This window comes from Syngnathoides biaculeatus, chromosome 20 (genome assembly GCF_019802595.1).
Source record: "Syngnathoides biaculeatus isolate LvHL_M chromosome 20, ASM1980259v1, whole genome shotgun sequence".
In the NCBI taxonomy this organism is placed as follows: domain Eukaryota; kingdom Metazoa; phylum Chordata; class Actinopteri; order Syngnathiformes; family Syngnathidae; genus Syngnathoides; species Syngnathoides biaculeatus.
Window position 1 is genome coordinate 5298505 of NC_084659.1, and position 23478 is coordinate 5321982.

The following is a 23478-nucleotide window of genomic DNA, read 5'->3' on the forward strand; positions in this document are numbered from 1 at the left end:
ATATTTTGCAAATACTGCCAATTCGGCTCCAGCTGTTTACAGTCTCCCCCGGCCCCCCCCCCCCAAAAAAAAAAAAAAAGGATGACACCCGCTGTGAGGGCGTCCTCCATTTAAAGCCATTTTTCTTTTTCGAACTTTGTGCGCGAGGGTGTCTACTGGGAAAAAAAAAAAAAAAAAATCACTTCATAAAAATCGCACCACAAGTGAGCGCCCGATGAAGACGTGCGCGTGATATTATTTATGAATATTTATTAGCGGAACTTTGTACTTGACCATAATGTGCAGCAAATACTTGAATGAGGACGTGTGAGTGACATGGAACACACTACCTGCTTTGCAATATCACTCCCCGCCCCCGTCCTGCCGTGAGAAAGCAAAACTTTTTTGTGCCTTCAAAGATCTCAACACCAAACAGAAACGACGATGCATTCAAGAAGCGTTGGAAATTTTCACAGCAGAAAAAGCCAGCTGATGTCACTTGTCGCCAATGACAACAGGCAGGGCTAAGCCAACACCAGCGAATCCGCCACGAGTGTCCAAACGCTAGCCGCTATCCCGCACGGGCGTCCCCGACGCTAGCGGCGCGACTCGCACGGTTTGATGACCGCTCAGTCTCGCTGTTAGCACGAGTGTTGTTTTGGTCGCGCGTAAGCTAACACTCGCCGACTAATTGTGCACAAAAGTCTGTCTGCTGCACTGATTTTTGTTTTGTATTAGCGACGACAATGATGGTCACAACCACTACTAACAGACTCCAAGCAGCAGGTCTTGAGCAGCGCTGAAGCGCCCCCCCGTTTGCACAAACAGAATCGTTAAGGTGCGTCAAAACTCGGCTTGGTTGTGATCCAGGACACTCGATCGAATCGACCAAAGCGTCGCCCTATACAAGATTAGCGGTGAACTAAACAGAGTCGACCGCGAGTATCAAAATGCTAGCCACGGCGCTGATGTTCGTTTCTTAATGAAGCTAACCCCCTGCACTAGCGGCACGCAGCGGCTTCGTGAGCTAGCTGTGAGCGTCAGCGTTCTTGTTCCAACAGGGCTAAGCTAACACTAGCCCGTGGACCATGAGCTAGCCCATGCACTGACGTTTGTTTTCTCTTTCCGATGTCGCTAGCCTACACTGCCCAGAGAGTGCGAGTAGCAGCTTTTGACGAGTACTTGAGCTCGTTGTTAGCATGAAGCTTCTTTGGGACCTCACACTTGGCTCAGCTGTGATGACGACAACGTGACAAACGCGCCAAGGGCAATCGGTCCACGCCGCCACCAAAGTGCATTTCTTTCCAACCGGGCCGGCGAGCTAGCGGCTAACTCGCTTCCGAACGAGAAATCGAAATGAATCCGACCCGAGTTGCCAAAGGCGGCAGTCGCGCAAGCACTCGCTAGCGTGACAAATGCTACGTGTTGAGCGCAGCTGGCGCGCCTGTTCCAGACAGATGCCCCCGGAAGCTACGCCGTCTTTGTGTAGCGTTTGTAGTTTTTGACGCGTATGTATGATGTCGTGCGGACAAATAAATGCTGCGGCCGGGCCAGTTTTATGACGTACTGTACGCACAGAAGTGTACGGCGCGCGCGTGCACTTTTTTTTTTTTTTTTTTAGTCAGCCTTTGTTACTTTTTACTGTGGTGAAATATGAATCTTATTAATAAAAGTCTATTATTGGCCACATGGGACTGTGTGCGCAATCGAATGAATGAGTGAATGGCCCCTGTTGCCTAGACGATGACAACTCAGTTGCCGGGCAGGAAATCTGCAAGCCGCCGACTCTGTTGTCACGGTGACCAGCTAACAGATCTCGGATGGGTTTTTTACGCCCCCCCCCCATCAAATTGCTTAATTAAAATGATTGATTGCAATCAACATGAAAAAAGAGAAAAGCCTTGTATTCTTTCAAACCAAAAATTATTTTCACGCAAATTATATCTTAAAAAAACTGTAGTGATGAGGTTAGAAAAACATATGTAGTCCAAGTTGATTGAAATATGTAATATCCATTCATCCATTTGCGGGAGAGCTGTCAACGCGCAGGAGGAGGCGGGGCACGCCCCGAACCTGTCGCCAGCCCATCACGGGGGCACACCGGAGACAAGACGACAGGCCAATTAATTTGTCGTGTTTTTGCGATGTGGGAGGAACCCGGAGAAAAGCCACGCAGCCACGGGGAGAACATGCAAACTCCACACGGGAAGGGCCGGCATCGAACCCGCGACCTCAGAACTGTGAGGCCAGCTAACCCTTTCCGGCTGAGCCGCTGTCCTGCCTAATAAGTAATATTTGACTCAAATTAACTTTAATTTAGGAGCGCGCCGCTTTCCTCCCGCATCCCAAATACAGGAAAAATTAATTGGACGCTCGGGGCGACTGCCGTCTGTCTCCGAGTGCCCCGCGATCGGCCGGCGACCGGTTCGGGGCGTGGCTCGCCTCCGTCGACAGCTGGGATAGGCTCCAGCGCTCCCGTGACCCTCGTGAGGATAAGTGGCTCAGAAAATGGACGGTTGGATACTAAATCAATTAGTATGATTCTTGAGGAAAAAAAATGAACACATAATATATAATTTTTTTTTTTTTTTAAAAAGGGCTTTTAAGCCATTTAAAAAAAAAAAAAAAAAAAAATGAAAGCATCATTTCTGAATTTCCCACGAAAGCTTTTGCCTGACATTTGTTGAATTTGGACTCGGCCACTCACCGGGGGATGAGCCGGCTTCTTCCTAAAAATAACGATGAGGGTTCGGGTTCGGTTTCGGTTTATTTCCAGCAAGTGTCTTCATGTCGCTCGACATGCAAACGAGCCTTCGCCGCAGCTCCGTTTGCCTTCCACTTTGGGCAAAAAAAAAAAAAAAAGGTTTTGCGCACACAGCGACGCGTTTTCACCGACTCTGACGGCCGAACTTCATTGACAGCACGACGGTCACGTGACGATTCGTAGCACGAAAGTTCTTGAAACGTTCAGAAGGAGATCAAAGTATTTTGGACTCACCGCAAAAAAAAAAGTTGAGCGTTTGGGGTGGCGGAAGTGACGCGTTAACGAGTCCTGAAGCCGTGAGGAGAAATGGCGCGCTGCCACCTAGCGGACGGGAACGCACCCGACGTTGCAGCCTGACCCCTGACCTGCTTGGAACTTCCTTCATGAGCGTCCCGGGCACAAAACAACAACAACAACAACAACAACCTTGTTATTTGGTCACGAATCCCAATGCGAGGAGGACGCGACTGCGGGTCACAATATATTTATCGGCTTCTTCTTCTTCTTCTGCCTTGTTTTTTTTTTGGGGGGGTTCACTTGGCTCAGGTGCGTGTCCGACATCGCGTCAAAAATTCAGTGAACGCATTTCCAACGTGGATTGACAAAATCAACCAAATCCTCCAACTCAATCAGTTCTTGGGGAACTCAAGATGGCCGCGGAGTCCGCGTGCAGGTCATGCTGAAGGCCTTCCAAACCGGGGAGGGCGGAGACGGTTGCCTTGCTCAAGGGTACCTGCGCTCTAGCCGGGAAGCAGACGAGCGTACTTTTGACATGTGGACTCGTTGCTCACAAAAAAGCATTTTTAGGAGGCAAACAAATTTATATGTACACGTTCCGTTTTTTTTCACCATCAAAATATTTTCAGTGGTTGAAAAAAGATGCGTTAAAAGATTCGCGCTGACTGTCGTCGGCGGCTCGAGCGGGAAACGTTCACAGTGCGCGTAGCGGTTGAAAAGGCTTCAAAAAGAAACTTCTGTCATGACCTTTTTTTTTTTCTTTTGGTAAATATTCCATCTTTATTTGATTGTCCGAGTTGACGCTCGATGGGATATTTTGAACTCGAACACGGACAACTACCGCTTTGGTTCAAGTCCCCGACCGGACCGTTCCCGGGACTCAAGGCTGCGGTGTCCTCGAGCAAGGCACCGCCACAAACTCACAAGCGCGCGTCTGTTCACTGCGCAGAGCACAAATGTCGTGCGCGTTCATGACGAGAACGAGGTGGCACGGAAAGTGTTGGCCTCGCAGTCCTGAGGTCCCGGGTTCGATCCTCGCCCTTGCGTGTTCTCCTTTCCTCCCACATCCCAAAAACACGCAACATTCATTGCGCACTCTCAAGTTGCCCCCCCCATCGTAAGTGCGACTGTTGTCTGTCACCGTGTGCCCCGCCCGATGACAGCTGGGATAGGCCCCGGCGCTCCTTGTGAGGATAAGCGGCAAAGAAAATAGACAGATGGATGACAAGAAAGATTTCTTCATCATCTTTGACACGGAAGTGTCATTACTTTCAGCGACTGCAACTTTCTTATGCTCAACTTTTTGAATTTTTTTATTTGAATTTTAATGTAGACACATGGCACACGTAGCTCAACGGGCCAAAAGTTTGCCTTTTTTTGTGTGTGTGGGGGGGAGAGACCAAAAGAGACCAATGTTAATTCTCCGCTTGAACTTTCTTTATTAAAGCAAATTATTCAAACGCAACCAAGCGCGGGTGGCGGTCGTCTTCCGACGATGAAAATTTGTCAATGGAAAAGACAAAAACAGTTCAATGCACAAATATGGAACGTGTTTAGTGTTCACCAACAGTCGTACAGTGTTGACAAGAAAATGGAATTTGTTCAAAGCAAACTTTGACTGCAACTCAGCCCGGTCAATATCACACACGCACATGGCATATATTAAGTTACATGATTCATGTATCAAAGCCATCAGACATACATAACACAAATGACAATTGTGTTGGAAAAAGTTACAAAAAAAACCCAAAAAACAAAAACACCGGCCTCAAGGGCGCAGTCCTCAGTGTGTGTTCTATAAATAAAGGTTGCACTTCAGTTGCTCCGAGATGAAGTCGTGATCAAGAAAAGACCAAAAAAAAAAAGGAAAATGATCAAGTCGAGGGAGGCGCTGCTGACTTTTGCCACTTCCTCCGGTTGTCAACAACAACAACGCAACATTCGCAAGTGTGAACTGCCATCTCGTGTCATCGTCTACAAGTAACAAAAATAAAGATGGACAATCATCTTTTCATCTTTGCTCTCGAATATTAAGAAAAACACTGGACATATTTTTTTTTTTGTTTGTTTTTTTATCGCTCACCAGCGCTTTCCAATTTCCATCCAAAAATCAAATCAAATCTTCAGCCTTTCTTTAATTTGCAAGCGTGATCGGAGTTGAGCGGCTTGAGCCTTTTTCCTCTCGCCGGACGCAGCCGTTCACAAGTGGTGCACCGAAAGGCGGCTTTCCGCATCAGAGCAGCATCGACTCCTGCACGGCGAAGGCCTCCTGGGCTCGCCTGTAGTGGACGCCTCCAAACAGCCGGGGGAGCCGTTGGCCCACGACGAGCCCCCGCGTTTGCTCGCCGGCGTCCGGAAACTCAAACATCTCCACGGGAGACATCTGGGCCCTCCGGAAGCTGGGCGAGCGAGGAACCCCCCCGCCCGTGGACTCCCGGCGGGATCCGGGGGGTCCCCCTTCCCGGAGCCAGTAGTCCGAAGGGGGGTGGGCGTGGACCTGTGCCGTGGAGGTCGTCTCCGGCAGGCCCCGCTGCTCCGGCCACCAGGGGGGCTGCGGCGGCCCCCCGCGGCGGCTTAAAAAGTAGTCGACGAGAGCTCGCTCCGGGGACATCTCGTCGGGCCGCCGCTCGGGGCAAGCCTGAGCGCCGACCCCCCCGTCGTGCTGTCTGAACCCCGCGGGACCGACGCGGTAGCAGTTTTGCTCTGCGGGAAATCGAGTCCGGTCTCCCGCCGGATGACGAGGCGGGCGCAAAAAGTCGTTCCCGCCGCGAGCGGCCCGCGTCCTGGTCGGCGGTCTCTCCAGCTCCGGGATGTGGAACTCCGGCTCTAGACCCGGTACGTTGTCGTACTGGGAAGCATTGGAACCACGGTCTTCGGGGCCCGCGCGGCGCTCGGCCTGCTGGGCGTCATCTGGACCGGAGGGGACGCGGCCCGCCGCCCCCGTCCGCCTCAGCCGGTCCTCCTGCGCCGCCATGGCTTTGGCAGCTTCCAGCTTGGTCTCGGAGGGTTTGAACCAACGAGGCCCGACGTCGGAGTTGCGCTCGGCGGGGGCGAGTCTCTCTCCCGCCTCCCTTTCGAGCGGGCGCCGCCCGTCGGAGGCCACCTCGAGCCCGTCGTCGGTTTGGCGCCGGCGTACCGACTTGTCCGGAGAGTCTCGGCGTAACCGACTCGGGGGACGACCGGCCCATCTCGGAGCGAGCGGCTCCGCGCGGCTCTGACCGTTGGCCACGTGGTTGGCCGTCGGCTCGGGGAGCTGCCCGAGCGGCTTCTTGGGGAACTCCTCGTCTTTACCTGCGAGACAAACAAAGAGGGTCAGCGACTGAACCCAAAGTGCGACAACGGGGGCGCTCTGGAGCCACGTCACAACGGGGACACGGAGTCGTGCAATACTGCTGCATTCAGGACGACACACCAAAGACGGAAAGGGGCTTCGACGCCGATCGGGACGTACTCTCCGCCATGACGACCGCGTTCCTGGGGGGGGGGGTCCTTCTCGAGACCACTCACCATTCCCGTCAAACTTTCCATTTCAGACAAAAGCGAAGAATTCAAGTTCTCGGACACAAAAGCAACGCCGGCGGACAGACAAGCCACAGACGGGACGGATGGACGGACATGAAAAGAGACCAGTCAGGATATCCCACCGCTTACTGTCGGAGGAGCGAATGCGGCGCCTGCTCGCCGCCGGCGCTTTGAAGTGGTTGGCTAACGATTGTTCGGAAGAAGAGGAAGAGACAGGAAGGTTAACCACAGGTCACAAATCACAAGGGCGACCAGTGAACCCCCGCCCGCCCGCCGCTTTATTCGTCATTTGTAGAGTCGCATGTCGGCGGCACGTTTTGCCACAACGTGACGGGCAGAGTCATAAACGGCAAAAAAAAAAGAAGAAGAAGGACGAGGAGGAGACGTTAAAAGGGCTCAACGTACTGAAACTTTGACACGAATTTCCATTCGCCCATCTCTGGCATTTTTCACGACTTTGCTCATTCCAGGATTTGGAGGGGACATTTTGGACTTTCGACCGCGCGAGTCGTCTTTTGATTTGGATGTTTTTTTTTCCCCTCAGAAAGGCAACTCACGTATTTCTTGCGAGTTTTGACAAATGGGACAGCGTTTGCGTTTCAAGCGTACGGCGAGGTATTCGGCGCGGGGGTCGGTTCACTGACACCCCTCCCCCCAAGGGTGTCTAAAGGTCGTACCTGGAGCGGGCATCTCCAGCTTGGCCCTCCGTAGCTCCGCCACGGAGGCTTGAAGCTGCTCCACCACAAAGTCGTCCTCGAAAAAGAAATTTCGGGCCAACGTCACCTGCAGGAAGTCCACCAGCTCCTCCATGGACAACTTCATCAGGTGCTCTACGGACGGACTCGATCTCAGCTGGCGATCCCGGAAAATGATCGAGGAATTCCTCGCATCGCCAAAGAATGTCGCTCACTCTTGTGCAGCTTGAGGACAGTGTAGGACATGGCCGGAAGAATTCTCTCGCCCTCCAGGATGTAGATGTCCCAGATCCTCAGCGTCAGGGTGAAGGGAGTCTGGCAGGACAAAACAAAACGCGCCGTTCTTTACACGTCGCGTATACGCCTCGCTCGCTCGCTCGGGTCAGCCGAAGCGCTCACTCTGTCCAGGAAGCACTGGAAGAACCACTTCATGGTGTACAGGCTGGTCAGCACCTCCTGGCTGTCCTACAGGAGACACGACCGCTGAGCAAAGCTGTCCGATCCTCGCAACCGAGCCCCCTCGACGTCTCACCAGGTGTTGCTTGAGCTTGGGCATCATCTTCTTCAGGATGCGGTCGTGGTGGTCCTGGAAGCGCAGCAGCTTGGGGAAGCCCGGGACGAAAAAGCCTGCGCGAAAGCGGAGATCAGGCCCACCCTCCGAGGGCCGAGGGACGCCGGCGAGGTCGGGGCCGCCCACCGTGCATGGCGTGCTTGGGTCCCGACAGCAGCCTGTCCAAAGCCCAGAAGGCGTCTTCTTCGTTCATGTAGATGAGCAGCAGTGCCGTGATCTGACTCATGCCCTGGCAGTAGCCCACCTCCTGCACGCACGTCACATGAGGGGAGCGGATCCCTCAAACCCCCCCCCACCCCCCCCCCAAAAAAAAAACAAAAAACAAAAAACAAAAACCCCACTCACCATGTTGTACAAGGAGTAGGCCGTGAGTACGTGGAAGAGCGCCTGCTGCCTGCAAAGCAGAAAACAAACCACCACCACCATCATCATTTTCTGCACCTCTTTGAAAGGGAACCGCAATTATTCGAAAAAGCCAAACAACGGTTTTGGAGAAGCAAAAAGGGGAGGGGGGCAGAAGACAACGCATGAACCCACTTGACGTCGTAGCGATGCATGAACATGATGTGATCCCTGTAGGTGCGGTTGACGTCCAGGTCGATTTGGCGGACGTCGGGGGACGAGCCCTTGGCTCTGGCCTTCAGCCTCTGGGGGGGAGGGGGGGGCAACGCAAGAGTCAGCGCGCAAACCAAACGCAAAAAAAAAAAAAAAACCCCACGCGAGGGTGCGGCTTCCCACCTCGTAGAAGTCCTTCTTGTCCTCCTTGATTTTGGGAACGTCCAGCAGCAGCGACCAGACTTCCCCCCGGAGCTGCAGCGGGATTCCCTTGTAGATCCTGCGCACGAGCTGGGCGGGTGCGAGCGGCAGCAGAAAACAAAAACCCAAGGTCAGCTTTTTTTTGGGGGGTGGGGGTGGGGCGCCCGTCGTCCGGATGCGCGTCCGCGCTCACCTTTTCGCTGTTCTTGTATTTGTCCCAACTCTTCAGCATCTTCAGCCACTTGGTCGTCCTCTCCAACTCCGTGTGCCTGTGCTGCGTAATTCAAAGAAACGGAGAATGGCCACCGAACCGGCGCAAAAGCCGAGCCAGAGAGCGAGCGAAAGACACGGACTACCTTTTCCTCCGCAGAGTCGTACGACGGAAGCTCCTTCTCGCTGAACGCCGACAATGAAAGGCAGAAAAAGGAGAAATCAACGCATTTACCTGCAGCCCCGACGCACAGGGCACGTGCGCTTGCGTGCGTGCGTGCGTGCGTGCCCTTACTGCACAAAGCCGAAACGGTCGATGACCTTGTACAGGTGGAAGTCGGTGTCCTCCCAGGGCTCCACGGTGGCCTCTTTTCCCTGGAACAAAAAAAAAAAAAAAAGAAAAAAACAAAACCACTCAAGAAGCAGCACGGGAATTTGACGACAGGATGTCAAATACTTTATTCTACTCACAAACTCATTTTCGCATCATGGACGAAAACAAACAAAAACTCGTGGATGCAAAACTAAAATTGACACCAATGCAACAAAATAAGAGTACAAAGAGGCCAGTTTGCAAATCATTCATCATCTGAGGGTTATCACTTTCATGAAATGTTTGTCCATTTTTTTGTTCAATTGGTGATTTGACCATTGTATTACATTGCTATGATACATAAATGAGATCGTGAACAACGAATCCAGAATTCACCAATTACAAGAGCTTAAATGAAAAAAAGATGTTGATCTCAAACAGTATTTTACATATTCATTCAAATGTTCCATTACAATTACGAAATGTCACATTTAAAAGAATAGATTCTTTCAGAATTATTCCTCATCCATAAAAGAAACAAATTCCAGCAACAAATGTTTCAGTACTCTGAATGAAATGAAGCGCGCTTGCTCCAAATTGTCATTTTGGGAGTTGAACTTCTTGAATCGTTGCCAAGCGGCCGCCGATCGGATGTCGGGTCGACGAACGAACGCGAGCGGGCGCCGCTCGCTCGCAAAAGTCTCACAACGCGACGACGCCCACGCGGCCCATCCCCCCACCCACCCACCCACCTGCTCGTACTTGGCCACGATCTCCGACCGCTCCTGGGCCAGTTTCACGGCGGCATCCCGATCGCTGTCAGAAGCTGCAGGAAATGACAACCACAACAGGAAGGAGAAGTCACGCAACAAACAAACAAAACAACGACAACAATTACCGGGGAGATGGAAGGCGGACGACCGCCGGCGCTCAGAAAAGAAATCACCGAAGAAGCGGGGTGGGGCATCGGTGTGGGGTCTGCCCAAAAATAAATAAACAAACAATACTTGAGCAAACAAAAGCTGCTCAAGTGGTGCGAGAGAGCATGAAAGAAATTCCAGGTTAAGAAAAGACACTAAAGTGTGTTCAGAAACATCACCGAAGCAACGCTAGCGAGCCAACAGGTGGCGCTAGAGATACACCAAAAGAAAAAAAAAACAAAAAACAAACATGACGCGAGAGAGCAACATCGGCAAAACGGGGGAAAACCGTCCAAATGAGCTTGGCTGGACAAAGTCAGGTTTTGTGTGAGCCTCGCACTCCACAACAAGTCGCCAACGTTCCCATAGCGACCGCCACAGGAATCCCGCCTGACCTTTTCGGACCGCTTGAGTCCTGCTCGTACCGCGCCCGCTGCGGACTTCGTGCCACCAAAACCTCCTTCCGGGGTCAGTGGCCGATTCAAACTGACGGCAACAATGATTGGGGGGAATGCTTACAAATCGCACTTTACGCACGGTACATCAGCTGGATAGCGTTGGCTTCACAGTTCTGAGGTCCCAGGTTCCATCCCGCCCGCAGCCGCCTTTGTGGACTTTGCATGTTCTCCCCGTGCCGGCACTCCAATTTCCTCCCACATCCCAAAAACATGCGACATTACTTGGACACTTGAAATTGTCCCGTCGGTGTGATTGTGAGTGCGGCTGGTTGTCTCAATGTGCCCTGCGATTGGCCGGCGACCAGTTCAGGATGTGCCCCGCCTCCTGCCCGTTGACAGCTGGGACAGGATCCAGCACTCCTGCCACCCTTGTGAGGATAAGCAGCTAAGAAAAATGATATATATATATATGCATAACAAAAGGCAAAAAAATTCATTTCTAAACTTGACCAAATCAAAAATAAAGCTTAGACATTGTACAAATGGTTTTTTTAATGTAACTGAAATCATAAACCGCTTTCAAATGATGCCTTGAAATAATTGGCACGGCGGGCGTCCGCCTCATCGTCACCAGCTTTTCGCGTGTTCTCCAGTCGCGTTCAACGGCGACTCCCAATTGTTAGTTAGCACACGCACCAAAAAAAAAAAAAAAAAAAAAGGAGTCATGACAGCGCTTCTGACACGCGCGATCTTTTGTTCCCGGCTCAGCTGTTGCGATTCGTCGGGCGGAGACGAAACCCAACTGGAGTGTGACCCAAAACGCGCACAAGCACGCAACACACTTTAGAGGAAATGGGACAACGTCAACGGATTGCCACAAACGCACCCTGAGCGGATGCGACATTTTCTCCATCCTGTATCTGCCAGAGCAACAGGCGTCGCCATAGCAACTCCCGAAGGGGACTCAAGGTTGAAGAAAGCCGCTTCCGAAAAACACGTCAAGTCCATTTGGGACCGACTTTGAGGACCAAGGACCAATTGGAGGCAGGCAGGCAACATTCAAAGCCTGCTGGACTTTTCAAAACAGCAACAGGAAGTTGGCCAAAGGTTCAACTCCACCACCACAAAAGCCGGCGAGCTTCACACCAACGAACGCCGGAGAGCACCAAATTGCCAAAAGAGAAAAGAGCGAGCGAGCGAGCGAGTGTCCACCTTACGGTGTCCCTCCGAGCCTTCCGGTAACGGAGCGGACAACAAAACTGCCAAATATTTCAACGGCGAGACCAGAAAACCTGGCAGCCATGACGCTCAACTCACTCATCCTGACATCATTTGTTCATTTCCATATTGCAGGATTTTCAGTCATGTCGACACGCTGACATAAGTGACACTTTAGACGGTACATAATCAATCATTTCAAACATCATGATCATTGACTGACAGTTCATAAAATACAAGGTTTTTACTGGAATCTATCTGATTTGAAAATCAGATTTCAAAGCGATTGAGATCCAATTTGATGTGCTGGCGACCAGTTCAGGGCGCAGTCTGCCTTTTGCAAGGATGAGCTCCTCCACTCCTGCGACCCAAGTGAGGATAAGCAGCTTGGAATTCAAACATTGCATTTTTCTTCCCTTTGCAAATCATGCAATTTGCCTACACATAAACAAGGACCGCTTCCTATCAAGAGAAATGTCTTTGGTTCTTCTTCTTTGCTGTGAACGCGGTACCAGGGCAGCCGGACCGACTGCTGGAGAAAAATTCCTCGTGTGTTTTTACACACTTGGCCAAGAAAGCTGATTCTGATTACAATGATGAAAATGTATTCAGTCAGTATTTCATCATTGCAATAAATGGCCACCAAGTCATGTACATTTAACAACGTTTTAATTTGAATCTAAAATTAGAACTCATCCTAAACAAATGCGGAGTCAACTAAACTTTTACGCGGACACTTGAACTTTGGCTTCATCATCTCCGACCTTTCAGTCCCTTTTCCCACATCAAAGGTCGCCAAGTTAGGCCCCGGCCGCCTTCCGACACGTCTTGTCCCGGTTTTACCTTTCGGGGTGCCTTCCCGGGGACGCCGCATCTCTGAAGCGTGCCAGCGCCGCCCGTTGCGACCGCTCCCGTCAGCGCGCGGGTCCACGCGAGCGGGATTGGACAGGATCGCCGGCGGCGCCGAGGAGCTCCCACAATGCGAGCGTTTGTTGTCGTGCCCACTCGCAACATTCCCCCACCCCAACGATAACAGCGGCGCCGGCCCCTGTGGGACGACGACGGGCCTTCGCAAACAACACTTCATTTCTTCTCGCTTCCCGCCCCGAGATGAAAAATGTCAGCCGGCGAGATAACGGAGGGCGGCCATTGAAAACTCGTTACGACGTGGCGGCCGAGAGCAGCTACGAGGCTAAACAAGCAAAATGGGGCATTTCCTTCAGACCAAAAAAAAAAAAAAAAAAAAAAAAACTGAGCAATGAAATGCAAGCAAAGCGAGCTATAAACTCCTTGCTACAGAACGGTGCTCACAAAAAAAAAAAAAAAAAAAAAGGGGTGGGGGGGCCTTATTCGGAGGTATCGGGCATGTCGGGGGGCTGACGAGATGTAAGGCAAAAAAAAAAAAAAAAAAGACCTGGATTAAGTCCTCCTCACCGGTAGTTGGCGCTACACTGTGCCAGTGTGTCGCTAAAAAAAGAAAAGTCTTGTTGAAAATGATCAGTCATTGTCCATGCATTTTTCAGGCCGCTCATCCCCACAAGGGTCGCCGGAGCCCGTCCCAGCTAACTTCAGGCACAAGGCGGACAACGAGCTGAACTGGAATCGATCCCGCGCCCCTCGCACCAAAGTCAAGCGTCAGTGATGCTTCATTGAAATTCTGGTTATTCAACGTCAGTAAAGCAGAACCGACGAGTCAGTCTGAAAGGGAGGGACTACTGGTCTGCGACATCAGTCCAAAGAAAATTTGCTCATCTGACGAGGGCTGACAAAAGGCACGACGCTCTCCAGCAACGTAGACGACGGCGGAGCAAACAAACCCAACGGGCCGACGTCGCCATTCAGCCAAATGTATTCAAATTTTCAAGGCTTTGCTCTTTCAATGAATGAAAAACATTTTTTGAGCACTTTTGGAAAAGTCTTTTTTTTTTTTTGAAGCCAATTCATTTGAACTTGTTTGGATGCATTATGTCGTTCGGTAGCTTTATTATTTTACATTGAAAAGAATTTGATTTGGAAAATCCTTTTTCGGGCTCCGTTTTAAAAAAGATTTTTTTTGAAGCAAATACTTTGAAACCTTTTTTGGGGGTGTAGGCGTATTGAAAGCATTATTTCTGTTGTTCCGATGCAAAATGCAAATGAACGAACGAAAACTTCCTGACCTCGGGGCCGATCACGTTACAAGCCAAACTTCTGTCGAGTCATCGCCGGCAACTTTGGGAACACGCGCAGGCGCACGCACCTCCGAAGGCGGCAGCGGCCCTGCGCCTGGCCGGCGACACCAGCTCCTGGACCAAGTGCAGCACGTGCATGCTCACGGCAGGGGGCGGGGGGCGGCTCCCGGGGCCTCGAGTCCCGGTCCCTCGCCGCCGCCGCCTCGTGACGGTCCGCTCCGGCGTTTTGTTCTTCTGGTCACATGTTCCCCGCCCGTCCTCGGTCAAGAAGAAAAGAAAAGCGGCGGCGGTCCTTGGCGAGACCTCGAAAGTGGCGCTGGGGAAACTAAGCGCCCTCCCCTTTTCTCCTTCTCCCCGTCCTTGCCTGACGTCCTTTGAATTGAAATTAACGTGCGCCTCCCTCCCTCCCTCCCTCGCTCGCTCGCTCGCTCGCTCCATCCCTCCCTCCTTCTTTCCCTCCCTCAGCAGGAACGTCGGTGTCCGGAAGCACGCCCTCACGCCCTCGCGCCCGTTAACGAGCTCATTAGAAATGAAAAGCTGAAACTTGAACTCGGGGGACGCTTCATTAGGTCCCGGCGACAACAAAAACACAGATTTTTGCGCCATGTATGAAAGGCTGCAAAAACATCAAATCAGATTGAGAATTCAAATTTCAAATGATTTCAAGCACCTTTTTTTCCAAGATTTAGCATCAAGAAAAACATTTTCTGAAGTGTTATTTTTCCACGCGCTATTTTTACAGTCCTTTAGTTTTCATGTATCAGCATCTTCTTTTAAAACGTGCTTTATATTTTGTTTGTGTGTTCGAATGCGACTATTACGTTTTCAACTTTTCCCGCCCGCCTCATTCTGACACTGGGGTTACAAACTCCATTTCCCAGCATCCTCGGCGGCACGAAGTCGGCCTGGTGCGGGTGACTGCGCCGTGTCCTGACGCCGCGAAACGAAGGGTCTAATTACCCGCGTTTCCATGCCTACCGCTCGCCAGTTGCTAGGATGCGGCGGACATGATGTACAAAAAAAAAGTCAGCGGCTCTCCAGCTGTGTCGGACGTGGCAGCTCGCCGTCCTCCAGATCGGCGCTTGGCACTCCTCAATTATGTGTGCAACATACGGGGCGCCAACATCGCTTCTCTATACTTATCATATACTCGGAATCTTTTGAGAATGGATTTTCCTACATTAATACGCTCACTCTTCTCATTTATGAGGGCTGAACTTGTCTCTGGAAGTTGGTACTGAGCCACTCTGTACACAATTTGACATCATCAGCTTTTGCCAAACGGTTGGCATTTGCATGCTAGCAACTGTCATTTTACGAGACAAAATAAATAAATAAATAAAAAAAAAAAAAACTCCCATTGGGCTCACGACATATGTACATGAGATCGAAAGTATCTTCAAAATCATGTACAGATGCTCCTGTCGTTTGTGGCAAAGTCGATTAGTGGGGCCAACGTCTGCAGTAAAAGACTGATGATGGCAGTCCAAACAGTTCTGGGCCAGCGGAAGCCAGCAAGATTGCGTCAAGCCATTTTTCAAGTCGACTTAGCTGACTGACTCACTCTAGACAAAGCGATTAAAGTGTATTAGTTAACTGTCAAGTTCAAACGAGTCATGAAATTCTCCCAAATCACTCAATCAAGATTACGAGCGCACTCTTTACTGAACTACTGAAAAATCTCCAGTGAGGGCCTCGGGAGTCCGGAATGAGCGAAGGGTTGCGAAGGAACGCGGCCTCCGGCGTGAAAACGCAGGCCGACTTCAAATCAAGTCGAGCGGAGACCGCAGGCACGCGCCCCCGAGACGTCTCCACCATAAATGTGAAAAATCAACCGCCAGCCGCGCGACGACCTCCGAGGCGCGTCGGAACAATTCCGTGGGTCGCTTCACTCGGAACGCGCGCACGCGACGGTGGCAGCGCAACAGGACCAAGACCATGGCCAATGGAAAACGACTGAGCCCAATTTCATTCTAACTACTCAGAAATTATACTTTATGTTTTCACCGTTTGCAGTTGAAATACTTGTTGGACAAGAAAATAAGCGTCGTCGTGGTCTGTCCTCTTCCCAACGGTTTGAAAATGTATCCGGGCGAGCTGCAGTCCAAAAGTGGCTGATTCAGAACAAGAGCGGATGCGCCAGCGTCCGGAAAGTCATCGCAGAAGACCGCAGCGTCACAATTAATGGCGTCACTCTCGTGTCTCACCTCATCCACATTTTCTAACCTTGTGGAGTGTTTTTGTCTCATTTTGTATGAATTTGCCAGACAGGTAATAATAACACAAATGACAGTTAGATTTTCAATATCCTGGCATTCCCATGGAATTTGCTCCCATGAATTGCAACTGCAAACCTCGTCAATGACATCGTCACAGTTGAGCGTGTTTTCCTTTTCCACGCGGGAGTGCTCAGGTATGTCAACCACTTTGTGTTACGTGGCCATCAACGCTGTCGTGCACTCGGGTCCATTTCCTCTCGCTGCCCAGTTGACCTCCAGATGTAATCATATTCTAGCGAGACTTCCTTCCCGCCATGAAACACTCAACATTCACCCAGCCCACCCCAGATAACGCGTACACACACACACACACACACACACACGTAAAAAACCAATCACGTTGCCATCTTGCATTGAGACAAGACAGCAAACAGTGAAACGGAAGCAGGGTGGATGAACCACATTCCAAAACACGACTGGCACCGCACGCGCTGCGTTGGGGTGTGACCAGACGCGACCCGGGAAATGCCGGTCAAAATGGAGAAAATGGGAGAACGCAAAGTTTCCCGTCATCCCATCCGGAATTGCGCTAGGCCATCGAGCGGAGGAAGCCCGGCGATGCGTGGGACGCTGCCGCCGTCGCGCCAACTTCGACTGCAATAGGCTCGCAAAATTACAGGAATTTTCAGATGGAACTTTACAAGAAAATGAAGCTGCTACTTTCCACAAAACGTCATCAAACATGACATCAGAAAAGGACCCGGCCAGACCCAACCGGAAGCAAAACGAGAAACGTCACAACAGGAACAGAACTGATGAGTAACGATTTAAATTTGCACGAAAAGCACAAACGAGTGCAATCATGTTTTCATTGTTTTTGCGTCTGACAAGAAAGGTGTACGTTACCCCAGAGGACAAAAATGCCACACAAATCACAAACTTTCGGAAAAAAAACAAAACACTTCTCAGCACCGTGCTGGCAAAGAAGTGGATTTTTCTGACGCTCAATGATAAACATTCAATAGAATTGCCAAGAAATGTTCTTTGGAAAAACAAGTGGGTGTTGGGACCGATTATCCTATTCATTTCCCAAATCATCAGATCAAAAGCAATGCTACCTTCTTCACCCCAAAAATGCAGGTATGCTGGGGAGCCATATTTGCCTGGTGAGTGACGTGGGTGGCAAGGAACGAGCGTGGAATCAGCTAGTCTGGTGTGATGAATAAATGCTCAACAATAAAAAATGTAAACATTTATCAAACGCCGAACTGCGACTATGTGGAAGCTCACCGCAAGGTATGGCGAGAATATTTGGTGACGTATTCATTTGCGACAGTTTTTTCCTCGCTCTATTTGATATGCGAGGATCGCTGCGACACACTGCGGTGCGTTCACCGGCGTTCGAGTGGTGAATTCAATTCCATCAAAAGGTTGCGTACCTTCGTAAAGTCAAGTTAGCTGGCTAACAAATTAGCAATAATCCATTTTGGGGGGCTTCCAGTGTGGACTCTCAAAGAACTTGATGACGGCATTTCAATCCCTTTGCGAACAAAATTTGATGTCTATCTGTGACGTTGTCGGATGACCCGTCGGGCTCACACGACCGCACCCCGCGTGCACTTTCACGTGGGCGATTAATCATCCCCCGGACCCCGCGTGCACTTTCACGTTTCATCGTAATGAGCTCCGGATATCAACATCGGGGAGCTTCTCTGGGCCTCGGGCTGTGACTTCATCAAAAGGGTCGCATCAATTATTAAGTGACCAAAACAAAGATTTCTATTTTGTTTGTGCCACGGCGCCAGTGTCTTCACCCGCTTAGCAGGAAGACGGGAATTGCTCTGTTGACCGTTTATGAAGTCATAAGTCGAACCGAGGTTCATTATCTCGATGAAAAATGATAAAGGAAATGACAGATGAGCGACGCCTCAAGGCTCACTTACGTTGCTCACCTTGCACCAGTCTTCTTGGATGCCAGATTCCCCACACACACAACAACAGCACCCATAACAAGGGAGGGGGAGGAGCTTGGACTTGTCCCAAGATACTGAAGGGCAGCCCCCCCCCCCCTTCCACATCACTCACCATCAATCAGCTGCCCTGCTGAAACACACACGTTCACCCACGCGACATTTTGCAGGAAACGACGTCACGGAGCCAATTGGACTTCCAACGGCGCTCGCTTGAGTCGACGTCCCCGCCGCCGGTGAGCGATCTTACGTTCATGCCTCTGAGAGTTGTTAAACTCAATTCAGGTCGCTTTCTTGTGGTGCGGATCGGATGGCAGTCAAAGCGGACATCATCCCGAGTTTCACCTCATTACCTCCCGCCGACGTAGCAGCTGCTGAGTGCCGACGTGCTCTCCCACAATGCTTTGCAGCGCCAGCCATGAGGTGAACAACACCCAAGCCGCCGCGTTACAAGGCATACATTAGGCCTCGCCGCTCAGGGCGAGATCTACGTGGGAGCCCGCGGGATTTCGTGTGGCATCGTTAAGACCTAGTGCCACAATCAATTTGAATTCAGTTACTTGAGAATGTATTCTCGGGAGGAGCACTTTTTTTTGGCACGTCTCTTTCCAAATTCCTTCTCTGATTGAATCATTCACAAAACTCGGGACGAGGGGAGTTGCAATCCCTACTGAAAAACTCCCAGCCAATCCTAATTGCACATATTCCCCACTCAAAACATTGAGCGGAACGAGAAATTCCCCAATTTCCAATTCCAAATCCAAACTGTTGAGCGCATTCAAAACGCCTCGGGAACTCGTTTCCTCGGTGCAGCGATTCCCGCTCCCATCTCGCAAGCGTTTCACACTCACAATCAACTCGACGCATTAAAAAACATTTCAAATGTGACGTCCTCCTCCCGCAGTTTCTCAACGAGTCCCACTATTTCCACGTACACATTTGATCAGTAATCATCAATGAAGTTGGTGCTTGACAAATTTGAATGATCTCATCCAGGACAACGTCTGGAGTATTTATGACATCCTCCAAAATTCTTCTCTTTTGGCAATACAGTCAACGTCTGCCTTGCGCAGCACGACGTACGATTGGTTAGAGCGTCTGGCTCACAATTCTGAGGACCAGAGATCAAGTCCCGGCCCAGCCTGAGTTGAGTTTGCATCTTCTTCCCGTGCCCGTGTGGCTTTTCTCCGGGTGGACACTTCACTTTCCTCTCACGTCCCCAAAAATGCAATCATTGGAGAATCTAAGTTGCGCATAGGTGTGATTGTGCCCGTTTCTCTCGGCGTTCCCCGCGATTGGCTGGCAACCAGTTCAGGGTGTTCCCCGCCTCTTGTGTGAACATAGCAGAGACAGGCTCCACCACTCTCGCGAGGCACGTGAGGATAAGCGGCACAGAAAATGGATGGCTGGGAGGTTCAAACCATCTGAATTTCACACTGTTCCACTCACTCAGGACATCTCGGGAACTATTTCTCACATTCCCCAAATTTCCTCCACAAAGAGACAAGTTCCATGTTGCCAACTTTTATCCCTCAGGCAATTGTGCGTCCGCCGTTGTACCCATGAAATCAAGTCAACGAAATGGAAAAACTCACCCATGGTGGGATCCCGGGGCGGCCCGGGCTGGGCAAACGTGGCTTCGGGGGCGCTGGCTTTCCACTGGCTCCTTCCTCGAGGCACTCATGACCTGCACGGAGAAGCCGTTGTTCCTTTATTCAAAAATGGAGAAATGACGCCATCCGGGACAAAACAAAAGCTAAAATCTTCAAGTGTTGACTCTCAAATTAAACCTCTTATCCAATTTGGAATTTGAAAATGTACTTTTCATTGCTTCAGACGGCCTAAGGCGCCCACCAAAAAAAAAAAAAAATTACAACATGAGGTCAAATCTAAATCAGAGAAAATGGCCACCCTTGAGAAGATGCACTAACATGGTTAAATGGTTTATTTAAAAAATAAATAAATGAAAAAGGCAAGATGAATTCAAATGGCCGCCAAAAAGCTCTCATGGTTCAACTGCAGCCCTCCACCTTTTTTGGCTTATGTCCAAACACCTTTTCGAAAATAATTCCATTAAAATTTGCTTGCGTTTTGTCCAGCGTCAATTTTTGAACGACTGCACCGAAATGAAGATTTTTTTTTTTCTGCATTCTTTTGACAAATCAATTTATCTTTATCTGTCAATTGTTTGCACAAACGCTGCCTGGTGGGACGGGGCTGCGGGCTTATCCCCGAAAAGCGAACGAAACGCCCTTTCCGATAACGGCTGACAAGGCACATAGCCCGAGCCTGACACATCCCGCTGCTGTCGTCGCCGTCACGCACGACGCGGAAGCCGGCGGAGGGCAGCTGCCGAGGGCCGCGCTTTGTGTTCGGTTACTGGGTCACTCACTCACACTTTCCAAGTGCAAAGCCTGCGTCTGGAGCTAAGCCTCATTATCCTGGAGCCGGCGGACGGAAGGGATGGAAAGGCGCACCGCTAGTCAAGCGTGTGACATCACTTCCCGTCACCCTTGTCAAAATAAACCTGAGGACGACTGCCTGGTTCACGATAACCTCATACTTTCGTGGCTGTTACTGGGAACATGAAATATACGTGTCGAAAGGAAACTAAACGTAAGCAAGAATTCATTTCTAGCATGTGCCAATACATGAAAAAAATGAAGCCACCGCGTTCAGTGAACTTAAGTAACCTTTTTGATTTATTTCAGACTCAGAGAGAGGCCCATAGGCTGAAATAAAAATATTTCCAACAAAGACAAGAAAGAAAACAATGACAACATCAACAATGCCAATCGAGAAATCTTTCTTTCGCCACAGCGTGCCCTCTCAGATGAACGCTCGTATGTGTTTGGCACAGTTTTTACGCCGGCTGTCCTTCCTTCCTGACGCAAGCCCTCTCTGGGAGGGGCCAGTGAGAAACGAACTCACGGCCCCTGGTTCACCAACCCAATGCTCTAACCACTGAGGTCAATGCCAATAAAGAGATGACTGCAAAAACGAATTACTGTTCATGTCCGACAAAGTCTACCCACCATCTGTAATAAAAAGCTGACAGAAGTGACAAAAGGTGCTCAAAGCTGAGAGTTGACTATCATAACAGTGACTGAAGATCTGATTTGTCCAAACGACGAGTTTCAATAGTGAGTAAAGTGTGTCCACCTTTCAGGATTTTGTCGGAGACTTTTCGAAAATGGAATGTTGCGTTGCATAGCATAGCATAGCTTAGCCTAGCATCCCAAATTTATTGACAGCCTCAGCCAATCGGGAGCGCCCGGGTGCGCCGTGACAGCCAATGAGGGACCTCGACTCCGTTGCGGGAGGCTTTTGATCTATGGCTGTAAAAATCCCACTCAACGGATGAAGCTTAACCGGAAGTACACCGGCTCGCGTTTCCCATAAATAAACATATTTAACTTCCACGGCCTCCGTGTGAATGCAAAAATACTTTTCTAAAGTCGCTACACACACGCTCGACGCGCTCTTCAAGAGATACATTTTTGAAAAAACACATTTCTTTTGACGGAATACACCGGAAACGAATCGTGCTACTCGGCTAGCTCCACATAGTGGGTTTGGCTAGGTAGGCCTCGGTGGATTCAAATCAACACAAAGTTTAAGATCATAAAAATGAATAAATAGGATGAGCGCTTTATAAAGGGGGAGGCGTCGAAGGAAAACCGGCGCTCTTAAGAGTCCAATAAATCTTCTTTGAGTTGACTTTACCAAGCCAGAGCGGAGCTCCGCGGTCACTGAGCCCGCCGTTCCGCCGCAGCGTTTCAAACGCTGACAGATGCCCCGAGCCGGGACGACAAGTTGCAAACGTCCGAAGGCCACCGGCGAAGCTCACCTTCCGTTCGATTCCACGAGGTCTCCCCTCTCGCCGATTACGCCGGCGGCGTACCAGGAAGTCCGGGCCGCTGCTCGAACTCTGCCGCGGAGGAGGACGCGAGGCAGCCAGGTAGCGATGCGCCTCCCGCCTCAGGACGACCCCCTCCGCGAGCCACTTCCGGGTTAAGGACGAGCGTCCCCGTTCGGTAGTTCCATTTTCCAAGCCGCTTATTCTCACAAAGGGCCCCGGGTTTCAACACCAAAGTCATCGTTTACTTGTGATTAGTTGTAGTGACGATTTCACACCTCTGCGCGTATCGAAATTGCAACACATTGTGACACCAAAACTGCGAGTCTGCCTGGTGCTGCACAGTACTAGTGGACTATGAGTGGCACTAGTAGTGGGTGGGGGGGGGGGGGGGTTTAAGAGACGGCGGCTCCAGCCGTTTCCCTGGGGTGCACATTTATTTTACTACAGGAAGACAAAGCGCGTAGTTGTAGATGGACCTCGACGGGGATATGAAGAACTGCACGAACCACTTTCGGAAAGTTGGTGAAACATTTTTTGTCCGCGCTCAACGTCGGCCGATCGGGACACGCGTGTGCAGTTCCTCCGACGGGCGCAAGAGGACAGCAAAGCCCTGTCAAAGCACTTTTGCACCGATGCCACAGTGGGGCGCTGTCGACTCACTTTTGTGCAGGAAACCAGATTGTGGTTATTCCATCCATCCGCTATCTGAGCTGCTTATCCTCACAAGAGCCGCGGGACTGGTGGAGCCCATCCCAGCTGTCGTCTGGCAGGGTTAGGGTTAGGGGTACGCCCTGAACTTGTCGCCGGCCGATCGGAGGCCACGTAGAGACAGGTGACCGGTCACAACCGCACCTAAGGGCAATTCAGAGTCTCCAATTGGGTGGAGATGATGTGGGAGGAAAGCAGAGAAGAAGAGTGCCCGGAGAAAACCCACCCAGGCACGGGGAGAACATGCAAACTCCGGGATTTGGACCTTGGTCCTCACAACCGTGAGGCAAATGCTCTAACCGGTTGGTCACCGTGCCGCCCGAATGGTTTTTTTTAACCCTTCGTTTTCACGAAAGTCTGGATGTTCGCCTCAGTTGTGAGCTTTTATTCTCACCAAACGGTGACGTCGGGCTGTCAAAATGCTAAAAAACAGATCAGAAAGCTTGCCGTTAAGTCTTAGCGGATTGTGGAAAAAAAGAAAAGTCGTGTGTGGAAAGGACGCTTTCGTTGTTCGGACAGTTCCGATTGTGACAAAGGTTTTCCCCAAAGAAAATGGCGCCGGTGTGCACGAGCGCTCGGGAGTTCTCCCCCGCCATCCTCGCCACGTGCGTTCGAGTCCGGTCTTCCGGTCCGTTCCGAAGCAGACGGCGGACTTGCCTCGGCGTTTGTTCGAGCTCACCGCCGCCGCTTTCGGCGACGTGAGGCCGTCTCGACGAGACCCGCCGATGGCCGCCAAGTCAGCCGTTGTCGCCGGGGATCCCGGGACTCGGGGGATGAGTTTCCAAATCGAGGCCCTCAACAAGCGAGACCCGGAAAAAGTCCCGAGAGGCCAACGGGGCCATTTTGCGTTCAGCGCTCAATTTGGGCTTGACGTCGTGTTGCGTCGCGAGTCTGAATTGAGCCCTCCACACGCGTGGCCATTGAGCGAAAGCCACCAACGGCCTCGGTGGGCGACCTCAACGAGC

General features: G+C 50.9%; 1 protein-coding gene across 9 annotated transcripts; it reads right to left on the bottom strand.

The window, feature by feature from the left end:
• Positions 1-4399: 4399 nt before the first annotated feature.
• Positions 4400-21971, bottom strand: usp6nl (USP6 N-terminal like). Of its 9 annotated transcripts, none has more exons than XM_061807488.1 (15): positions 21794-21841; positions 19539-19630; positions 9800-9873; positions 9030-9109; positions 8881-8920; positions 8718-8798; positions 8507-8614; positions 8306-8415; positions 8114-8162; positions 7895-8015; positions 7730-7824; positions 7597-7662; positions 7413-7512; positions 7180-7332; positions 4400-6271 (listed from the first exon to the last, which is right to left on the bottom strand). In XM_061807488.1, exons 2-15 carry the CDS (start codon positions 19540-19542, stop codon positions 5214-5216), a joined length of 2139 nt encoding a protein of 712 aa, XP_061663472.1. In that variant the 5' UTR covers positions 19543-19630; positions 21794-21841; the 3' UTR covers positions 4400-5213. The 9 variants fall into 9 exon arrangements, with proteins under 9 accessions (XP_061663472.1, XP_061663473.1, XP_061663475.1 ...); XM_061807489.1 differs by lacking the exon at positions 21794-21841 and adding an exon at positions 21670-21692; XM_061807491.1 differs by lacking the exon at positions 9800-9873 and having other exon boundaries at positions 21670-21971.
• Positions 21972-23478: the final 1507 nt, after the last annotated feature.

Coding starts and splice junctions, on each gene's coding strand:
- usp6nl (XM_061807485.1), bottom strand. Junction 8,016..8,113: donor CCTACTCCTTGTACAACATG/GTGAGTGGGGTT, acceptor ACGTGCGTGCAG/GAGGTGGGCTACTGCCAGGG. Junction 7,825..7,894: donor ACCCAAGCACGCCATGCACG/GTGGGCGGCCCC, acceptor GCTTTCGCGCAG/GCTTTTTCGTCCCGGGCTTC.